Consider the following 10,228-nt stretch of genomic DNA (forward strand, 5'->3'; position numbering starts at 1 on the left):
AGAAGTGCAAAAAAAAGCCCAACACAAACACCTCCTCCCCAAACAACACCCAAGCGGCAGCTAAAGCGAGTGATTAGAGGAAATAAAATGAGGCAACAAGAACTGGCTAAAGCTTCCAGCTCTGCTCTTTGCTGGGTTTCTCTTGGGGTTTTTGTTTTTTCGGTTTGGGATGGTTTTTTTTCCCTTTCTCTGAGTCACAGAGAAAGCCAAGAGACCAACAAAAATCCTTATCCCTGATCACAGCATTGAGCCAGATTCAGCTAGAATTTCGACCCTGCATTTAATCTAACTTCAAACGTGCCTTCAAAATAAAACAAGCTACTTTTTTTAACCTAGACATAACGTTTATTAAAATTGTTCATTAATGCTTCAAATGTAGCAAGAATGCATAGATCCCAAAATATACATATGTATTTTCTTATAGAAATAGATTATTCTTTATAATAAAAAAAACTGTAGGAACATCTTTAACAGATTACTCAATTCATGACTGACAGTTACACGAGATTGCATCATGTACACAGCATTCCCAGCCATGCTTAAAGGATTGCATCACTTTGCCCTTGCTCTCCTCTCGCTCTTTTAAATAACCCCAGCGCCCAGCAGCCTGCAGAGCCCGCCCGGGGCCGGAGCCCCACCGCGCCGGCCACCGACAGCCCCCGGCCCCCGCTGAGGTCCCCGCGCCGCGGCGGGACCTTCCGCCAACACGTAAATAAAGACAAAAAAAAAAAAAAAAAAAAATTCAAAACAAAACCAACCCAACCAACCGACCCTCCCTCCTCCCCCCCGGTCTCTCCCCTCGCCCCAGCCCGAGGGGGGCGCAGAGCAGGGCAAGGTGCCGGCGGCTCCGCTCGCCCCGCCGCCCGGCCCGGGGGTCAGCAGCGAGGCGAGGAGGCGAGCAGGGGCTCGGGCAGCTGTTTGAACAAGTTCCTGAGGGTGCTCAGCTCCCGGGAGAGCTGCTCCACCTTCTTCTGGAGCCGCTCGTTCTCGGCCGTCAGTTCCAAGACTTTGTGCTGCGTCTCCAGGTTGCGCATTTTCGCTTTGTCGCGGCTCTTGCGCACCGCGATGTTGTTCCTCTCCCGGCGGAGCTTGTACTCGTCGCTGTGCTTGTCCACGCACTTCTTGGGCTTGTTCTTGCCCGCCGGGGGGGCGGAGTAGCCCCCGCCGCCGGCGGCGGACTTGGAAGACTCGGAGGGGTTGGGGGTGCCGGGGGGGCTGGAGGAGGACGAGGTGGACAGGTTCCCGCTGCTGCCGCTCGGCACCGACTGGTAACCCAGGTAGGAGCGCACGGTGCTGCCGTAGGGTGAGGACATGCCCCCCGGTCCCGGCCCGGCTCCCCCTTCTTCCTTACGGGGCCCTTTGCAAGAGTCCAGGGTCTCGAAGACCGGCTCCACTTTGGTTTCCACGATCTGGGGCGGGAAGCAGCCCGGCAGCCCCCCCGGCTTGTGGCTCTGGCTGGCGCAGGGGTGGCTGTGCCGGGCGAGGCTGATGTAGGTGTAGTCGGGCTTCTTGCTCCCGCCGCTTCCTTTATAGTCCTCGGCGAAGAGATCGGAAAGGAAATCTTGGCCGCCGCCGCTGCTGCAGGGAGGCTCAAAGTTGCCCCCTGCTGCTGCTGCGGGAGGAGGCGGCTGCGCCGGCTGCTGGGATGCTAAGGGGTCCAGGTAGGGGCTGAAGTCGATGGCTCTCTCGTGGTCCCCTACGGTGAGCTCGGTCATGGAGCGGCCCCCGGCCGCCCGCGGGTGCAGCTTGTTGAGAGCAGCCAGACAGTCCGCCTCGTAATAGAAATTAGCCACTTCCATGGATTTAAAGGCGGGCGGCTGGATGGGGAGGCATGCTGCGTCCCAGGCCACCAGGCGTTGCATGAAAGCAAAGGGGGATGCGGGGAGGAGAAAACGACGCAGGGGGGGCCCCCCCGGCAGAGGATCAAGCTGCCGCCGTCGGGGTGGGGGGGGTCCAGACCCTGCCTCAGTCTCTGGCGCTGGGCACGGCCCCCGGCTGCGCTGCCCACCTGGGCTGGATCAGGTCCTGCGGCGCGGCGGGGCTTCACCGCTCCGGCTGCTGCGGCGGGAGCTGGCGCCTCTCCTCCTCCGGACCATCTGGTTCTGGGTCCCGTGTCCTAAAGTCTCTGACTTAGGAAAGTTCCTTTCCTCAGTTATTTATAGGGGCGGTGGATCCCATAGCAACAGGCGCGTCACCGCCTGGCCGCCTGCCACGCTGCACGCTCGGTAACTGCTGGCCCCGGCCCCGGAGGAGGCACCCGGGGCGGGTGTGCCGGTGCGGTGCCCGGCCGCAATAAAACCGGGGCTTCGCTGGGGAGGGAGGGAGAGAGGGAGGGAGGGGAGGTGGGAGGAGAGCGAGCTGCGGGGCCCCGCAGGTGCGGGAGGATCGGGGCTGGCCGGCGTGAGGGCCGGCGGGGATGGCGGCGGGCACCGCTCAGCTCCGGAGGGGATGCGGGACGCGGGACAGGCGTGTGCCGGGACCCTGCAGCCGCCTCCGTGCCAGCGTGGGCTCCGTCCTTCGCACCCCAGAATGGGCCTTGGTGCTCGGGGCTGACAGTGCCCTAGGGAGGTGGGCACAGATCCCGCCTGGGCCCCATTTTACCCCTGGGGAAATCAAGGCAGCAGGGATTTTTTCCAAGTCGTTTTGCCAAAGCAGGGGAAAAGCTGCAAATAGAAGACAGATCCCGTTATTCTCCGTCCAGTGCTTGACTAAGTAAATCCCACTGGCAGGCAGAACTGTCCAGATGGATGTGCACAGAGCCACTTTACAGCGGCGAGTGGGGATCCAAGCAGAGCTGGAGCAGGGCAGGGCGCTGCTCTGGGCTTTCTTGTGGCTGCAAACAGCCAGAGAGTCGAGCAAACCCAGATCTCCCCTCCCCATCTCTTCGTGCAGGGATGATGGCCTTAAAGTTTGTCTTGGTGTATTTACTTTACATGATATGGTGCAACTGTCAGGGTACACAAGCGATAGGGAATCTGTGCGCTGAAACCAAAGGGGTAACATGATTCAGAAGGAAAGTGAGATACGTGCATAGAAACATGGAATCCAAATGTTTTTAGAATTGTGGGCTAAGTTGGGGAAGGAAGACTGAATCTTGATGTCCGTTTTAATTAAAGACACCCACCTTGGGAATCAAACTTATATTTTCACTCTCTTACTCCCACATTTACCTGTCTACAAGCTGGTGATTCATCCCCAGAATAAAGGACATTAATTTAAAACAAAACATATAATTAAAGGAAGTAGGAGTGTCCTTCACCTCAGTAAAGAAGACCTAGCACTGCAGGGAAAATGACACTGCCTCTTAGAATAATGTGAAGCAATCCTGCGGTGTGGGAAATATTGTAACGTTAAGCCAGAGGAACAGGTATTGCATTATACGATTCAAACAGTCAACTGTTCATAATGTTCAAACCTCAGAACTTTGAAAAGAGGAAGAATTCAAGAATCAGTCAGTGGATCATCGGACTTTTTCTTTCTTGTTTTTTTTTTTTTTTTCGTTTGCTTTTTCTTTTCACGTTTTAAAAGGATTTTTTCTTTCCATAACAAAAGTACCCTAACAGGTTTTCAGGCTTCAAATATTTCTAGTTCCATCTTTATCTACCAAGTTAATCTTTGGTGAATGCACCAGAGATTAAATTGGAGCTGGGCCTGGCCAGAGAGCTGGGGCTGGAGGTAGTAGTTGGAGCCCATACCTTCATAAATACAAACATCTGTATTGGGTGCAAATACTGGCAAGTTGCAGTGAGCTGGGGCTTGTTCTTCTGACTGTTTACTCCCTCATTCTGCGTCTTTATCCTGCATTCTGATCTGGCAGTTACATCCAGCGGCTGCCCTAACTGGCCCTTGCAACTGAACTCTTGAAAATCAGTCTCATGTGCTTCCTACCTCCAAAACATCTCAGGGACCCACAAGCAGAAGGTTTCCTGCCCAAAATGCATGGTTGGTCTTTCTTGGCATTACCCCGACAGGTCACCAACTTGCCACGGCTGTTGGCTCCAACTGAACGCTAAAACCAGTTGGTAAATTTCCTGGGCAATTTTTCAAGATATTTTTTGAGATCTAAATTTGCCATCTTCAAATTTCTGCCCTATTCTCTGCTACTTTGCAGCAGAAGGTTGTACTCTGCCTGGGCTGATCTTCCCTAACAAAATAAAATGCCTGTGCAACTGTCATGTGAAAGAGATTATATCAGGGATGGTGTGGCCCACACCTCCTTTCCAGGGCAGTGCTGAGTAATCCCGTAGTCACCGAGATCACACGTCAGCCAGGGTGGTAATTGAGGTTGGATGCCCAGCTTGTCCCCTCCTTCCCTTCTCCCCCACCTCACCCCCCTGCTGTACCTGCATCTCTTTAAACTTCCTCCAGCTCACCTCAAATCCCAACATCCACTCTCAAGGAGCCGACGTCCGTTCTCACCTTCTCATGGGAATCTTGTTGGCGGGACTAACCACTTATCCAAAACCCTGGCATTCGGCAGGCAGGTTTTGAGCTAACTCTGGTCTCTTTTAAATTGTTTCCGCACTTGTCATAACAAATGCAGAGCCAGAAATGGGGTTTTTGAAATGGGAACAGGTGCAGAGTGAGGCTCGCACCACAGAGGACTGGGTGGAGGTCTGGGCACACCAAGATCTGTCCCTGCAAGTGCCATGGCTTGGCCTGGACAGATGTGCAAAGGCTGCCAATAATCGTCCTGGAAAACCTTCTCAGAGAGATCCTTTAGATAGGAAGAGAGATGCAGACATTCCTGGTGACGGCATCCGGGCACTCGTCTCACTCCACGAAAAACCCGAGGGCAGCAGCCCTCCTGCAGCGTGTCTCCCAACACAGCAATTTTCAGCAGAAAGGCAGCACTTCTGTGAAAAGCACCTTATTTCTTGTGATTTCATGATTTCTTTTTTTTTAGAACTAGTCAGCTGACGAAGGAGACAGCATAACTCACAAATTACTTAGTAAGAACATCAACATTTTTGAGCAGAAAAAAAAATTTCTGATGCAATAGAATCCAGGTTCCTCTACTGTTTCATGTGTGAAACAGTGTAGGTACTGGGAGGGTAACAGAAGGATACCAGAGTGGTGAAAAGGTGGAGGGAAGGATCTCATCCTCACTGCTCATTTCTGTCACGAGTTAAATTCTACTCCCCACTTTCCCTTTTGTACTGTAGAAGACACAACTTGCCAGCTCCAGGCTCAGACCTACAATAAAGCATTGCAGAGGCATTTTCTTCCTTGAAATTGTCTTCTTTTCCAGGATTTCTTGCAAGCTCTCCAGTTCATGCGCTCCAGGTCTACAGCAGCTGTCCCTGGAAGGACACCAGCTTTGGGGAGATGCTGTTAGTTTAACGGTGACCGCTCAAACACTAAAGTGTTTATAAGGTCTGTGGGCTGAGGATCATACTCTAGAAAAAGGCTGTCTGTAATTTCTGATGCTTCTTGCTGCTGACTTGTCTCGTGTATTACTTGCCTTGCAGTAGCTCTTGGCAGATCAGCGAGATCAGAGCTGCATCACGCTAAACCCTGTGTGAACACAGCTGCTCATAGACATGGAGTCTAAAGCAACATAGAGGGGCAAAGAGGGAAGAAGTTAATGCCAGAAGCTGATGGTTACATCAACGAAGAAGATGCTGCAGGTAGTATGTCAGAGGTGAGCTGAAGAGGAGAGTGTGGGGGGATCCAGAGCAGAGCAGTGCCCATGCAAGCGGGCAGGCTGGGAGAGAGCACAGGGGCGGTGTCGGAAGGTCTCTGGGGGGTAGGAGGGGACCTTGCCTGAAAGACTGAGTTAAGTGGAGCAATGTTGCAATAAAGGCTGCAAAATGGAGAAGTAAAATTGAAATTTATTTCTGAGCATGTTGTGCACTCTGTTTTTTCTTCTTTCTAGCCCCGGGTCCCTCTTTATACAGCCGCACACCTTATGCCAGCAACAGCTCGTAAGTTGTACCTGGCGGAGGCCAGATTTCAATCTACTGTTTTCCACTTGCCCTTCTTCGCCGTAAAAAAAAAAAAAAACAGCATTTATGAAATGTCAGACAGGGACAATGTCTCAACTCGGAGAGAGGTTGGCTCTCCTTCCATCTCCCCCAGCTCATAGACCAGGCTCGAGACTTCGCCTCGTTTTAACATAAAAACTGATTGCCACACGCTTCCCTCTCTTCTGAAACCGCAGCTGCCATACCCTGCCTTGCAGTCCCCAGTGGCAGGGAGCTCCCCGGGTGGTTGCAGGCCACGTCTCCTGGCCTCTTTTGGTTCTTTTGTTACAGACCTGCGTCCTCCCCCTCCCTACGGGCTCCCTCACCCCTTGTTCCCATGTGACATGGTGATGCTCGGGTATTTGTTGGTCTTCTGCTGATTTTTCTGCTCACCTCTGACCTAGCATGCTTGGCCTTTGCAGTGCCGGGTTGCTCAATCCCCACTTTATCTACACGTTGCTCTTTGGCCTACCGAGTGCTGCAGAGACGACACCTGGAGATTGGCACCACTACCTCCAGCCGGTGGGACAACATGAACAAAATACCTTCCCCTACCAGACGGAAAATTTTCCAGAGCAAATTGGAGGTCAGAGCACCCGCTCTGTGGCTCAGCAAAAGAAAGAGAAGGAGGGAGAGCCAAGAGCGCACACAAACGCCCATGGAGGGGAGCAGTGTCAAAGCAGAAGCCACAGCCTCCATTCCTGCATTGCAGAGAAAGTCCATGCTGAAGCCACTTGCCTGGCAAGAGGGGGGGCTGCCTTTCTGAGCAGGGACAGTAAGAGATGACTGTGTATTTTATAAGTAGCCTATTTCCTTGTATTCCAGAAAAGAAAAACTGGCAGAGAAGTTGCTGTCCACTAACTTTCCAGAAGTTCTCCATAGTTGTTCGACATTTCCTAGGTAATCGTAGTCTCCTACTTTGATAAATTTGTTACAAATCACATATTAATGCCTTTTTCAAGCTTGTCCAAGCTTTAGAGAGAGATCCAACAGGGGAACAGGAATCCTATCCTTCCCTGCCAAGTGTCAGAGGTTCCCAGTAACAGAACTTGGTGATTCATTTAGGAAATGTCTAAAAGAGGAGAACTGTTCAGAGGTCCAGAGGCTGCAGGCCAGGTAGAAGGAACTCCATGGTTTGCACTGCCAGGGGCAACAGACACCAAGGGAAGTCTTAGACAGAGTGACAGGAGAATGGGCTTCGGTGAAGAATTAAAAGATTTTTCTTCATTAAAAGCATGAAAGGTCTGTGCCCTATACTGTACAAACACTTTTATTTCATCTGCCCTCATCTTGTGTCGAGCACCACGGGGAAAGCGGGGCTGCCAGGGAATCAGTTAGGACTTGTTGGTGGTGAGTGCTGGCACCTAAGAACAGCCCCTGGGCTGGTCTGTGTCCTCTGGCAGCTGGCCTGGGTGGACTGGGTACCAGGTGGGGATAGCCACAGTGTACCGTCCTCCTCATTCCTCGCTTCTTGGTCCCTGTCATCTCCCTATCTTTGCATTTCTGGCTTTGGATGGGAGCCGTAGGAGTGGCTATTCCAGCTCTCCCACCCACTGACAGTTTCCCATGCCAGAGAGTCCAGCAAGGGAGCTGCAGCCAGTTTCTGCTCCCTCGGTGCCCCGTGGCTCAGGAAGAGACCGGAGTTGCGTAAGGGTGGGGGGCGGGGGGAAATGAGCCTGGGCTGCTCTGCACGGGTGGGCAGCTCTCAGGTACAGAGGGGCGAGGGGAAGCGGACAGACAGCTGGAGGTGTCTGCCTGCCGGGAACTCGCAGGGTGGAAGAGCAGCCGGGGCTGTGCCCGCTGAAATCACTGCCACCGTGAAACGCCAGGAGGGAGGGCCGGCCTGTCGCCTGTCCCCGCCGCTCTTGCACCCCCCGCCGGGGCTGCAGCGGCTGCGAGCCGGGGCGGGGGGGGGGGAGGGCAAAGGACCAGAGGATGAGTTTTATGAGGAACGGGGAATGCCTCGTTGTTCAGGTGGCGGCTGTGACAGCCCGGTGGCGAGCGGGCTGCGCAGCTGGAACCGGGGCAGCTTTTCCCGTCGGCGCCGCTGCCCTGGCCCCCGGCCCCGCCTGAAGCGAAGGCCGGCACCGCCGGAGCGCCCGGGGCTTTGGCACGGAGCTCCCGGCGGGACCGCGGAGCCCGCCCGGCCCGGACCCGCCCCCGCCCCGCCCGGTCCCGCCCCGCCCGTGTAGCGCCGCCGTCACCGGGCTTGGAGCGCCACCTAGCGGCAGGCCGTCCCCGGTACCGGGCACCCCCGGTGGCGCTTCGGGTCGCCCCCCCCTCTTAAGGTCCGTTTCCTCGGTGTGTGTGTGGGGCACCCCGAGCCGGGCGGCGGCGGGAGCTCTCGGCCGGGGGGAACGAGCTCACGGCCGGGGTAGCCAAGGGCGGCGGGGGCCTGTCACAGACAGGGCAGGGGCTGGCGATCTGCTGCCCCCGGATGCACTGGCCGAGGGTTTAGCGCTTTCTGAGGCCTCCCGGTGGAACAGGGCCTGTCACAGCCCGGTGTGGTCCTTGTCTTCTCCAAAGAGCATCAAGGTTTTCCTGCAGAATTACCTTCTTAATATCCCGGTTCCGTCACGGGGAACTTCTGACGCCTGGCAGGGTATCTGGGAAGGACAGGGCTCCTGTTCCTTTGATGGAGCTTTTGAAAGCTTGGACACAGTAGAAAAAAGCACTAATATGTGATCTGTAACAAATTCATCGAAGCAGGAGACTTTCCTATTACCTAGGAAATACCCCCATGGCAGGGGGGTTGGAACTTGGTGATCTTTAAGGTCCCTTCCAACTCTAATCATTCTATGATTCTATGATTCTATGAAATGTCAGACAACTATGGAGAACTTCTGGGAAGTTAGTCGACAGCTTTATCATTCTGTTTATTATCATTGTTAGAGTCTTAGCAGCCTTGTCTCACCTCTACCTGAACCAGATCACCAGTAGGTTGCCTGATTCATCACTTCATTTTTAAGGTGCTGTTTCTAAAAGAGCTCGCACTCACACCGTGCTAAATCCTGATGGCTCCACCTCTCTCGGGCTGCGGTGGTACCATGGCTGTACCGGCTCTGGGAGTTCCACCAGTCTATGAACTCACTTACAGTTTCTCCCTCTTCCCCCACATAATGATAGAGAGAAAAAAGAACGTTCTTCAGATGTCCCCTGAGCATTGGTTTGTCTCTAGGAAAGGACCAAACCCTCTCCTTGACTGTCTCCTGCCTTGTCCCGTTGAGATGAGATGAGAAGGGGCTTCAGAGCACCTTTTTCCTTTGTGAGGTTTGTCTTTCGGCAGCGACACTGACATTATTGCAGAAGGAGGCAGCTTTATTCCAGCCAATACCAAGGCAAAACTACTAACCGTTTTCCAAGAGAATTTTATAACCCATCCAAAGCCAAACCTTGTCAGCAATTTGCTGCTGTTTTCCTGCTGACAGCCCTTTGCTTTGACAAAACACGATGATGAACAGATGTTGAAGGTATCTTGGGAAACACTCCCAAGAACCGTACCTCAGTTATAACCATTTTTATCTTTCCTCTAACTTACACATGCATCTTGGGGACGTATGGTCACGTATCTCAAAGGACATTTAAAGGTGCCGTATCCTACTGGACTGACATGAATTCATTCGCATTGACACCATTTCCGTACCGACATTATCGAGGTCACTGCGATCCTGAGGGGATCTTAGCAAAGCCCTGAGCACCAGAGCAGCCTGACCTCACAGATATCTAACAAAAACATCGGCATCCTTCCACCCCAGAACCTTCCCATCGCTCAGCCTAAACACAGCCTGGTCCAACAAACGGAGGCACTCCAAGCTAATGCCTTTTAATTGGCTTATTACCAATTAACAGAAAACAGAAAAATACCCCCTCAGAAAAATACCACCTTCTGTGTCAGCAGCAAATCACTGTAATTTATAGTTTCCAGAACTTTTGAGATATATAGATATGTAACTCTTGAGTCCAGGACTCATTGAATTCCTGAGCCATTTTTTCATTAAGAACCGCTAATTTGAGACATGATTCCAGCTAATTATTAGTGAACTTGTGATCCTCCAAGCAGCCGGGCAGCCTCTGGGAGGCACACAAGGACGCCTTTTGGCCTGCGTCAGAAATGCGGTGATTTCAGGGCACCACGAAGTGACAACCCTCCAGCAGCCCTCGACTGCGGGCTTGGCCAAGTTTCGGGAAACTCCCGGGAGGTTTGGTGCGACTGGGATTTCCCTTCTGGCTCCCCAGGGTAAGGCAGCCCCCGTGTTCGGGGG

At 53.2% G+C, this 10,228-nt stretch overlaps 1 protein-coding gene across 1 annotated transcript; it reads right to left on the minus strand.

The window, feature by feature from the left end:
* Window positions 1-875: 875 nt before the first annotated feature.
* On the minus strand, window positions 876-1,862 carry CEBPB (CCAAT enhancer binding protein beta). The gene has a single exon (XM_074157429.1). It carries the CDS (start codon window positions 1,860-1,862, stop codon window positions 876-878), a length of 987 nt encoding a protein of 328 aa, XP_074013530.1.
* Window positions 1,863-10,228: the final 8,366 nt, after the last annotated feature.

Source organism: Numenius arquata, chromosome 12 (genome assembly GCF_964106895.1).
Source record: "Numenius arquata chromosome 12, bNumArq3.hap1.1, whole genome shotgun sequence".
NCBI lineage: Eukaryota > Metazoa > Chordata > Aves > Charadriiformes > Scolopacidae > Numenius > Numenius arquata.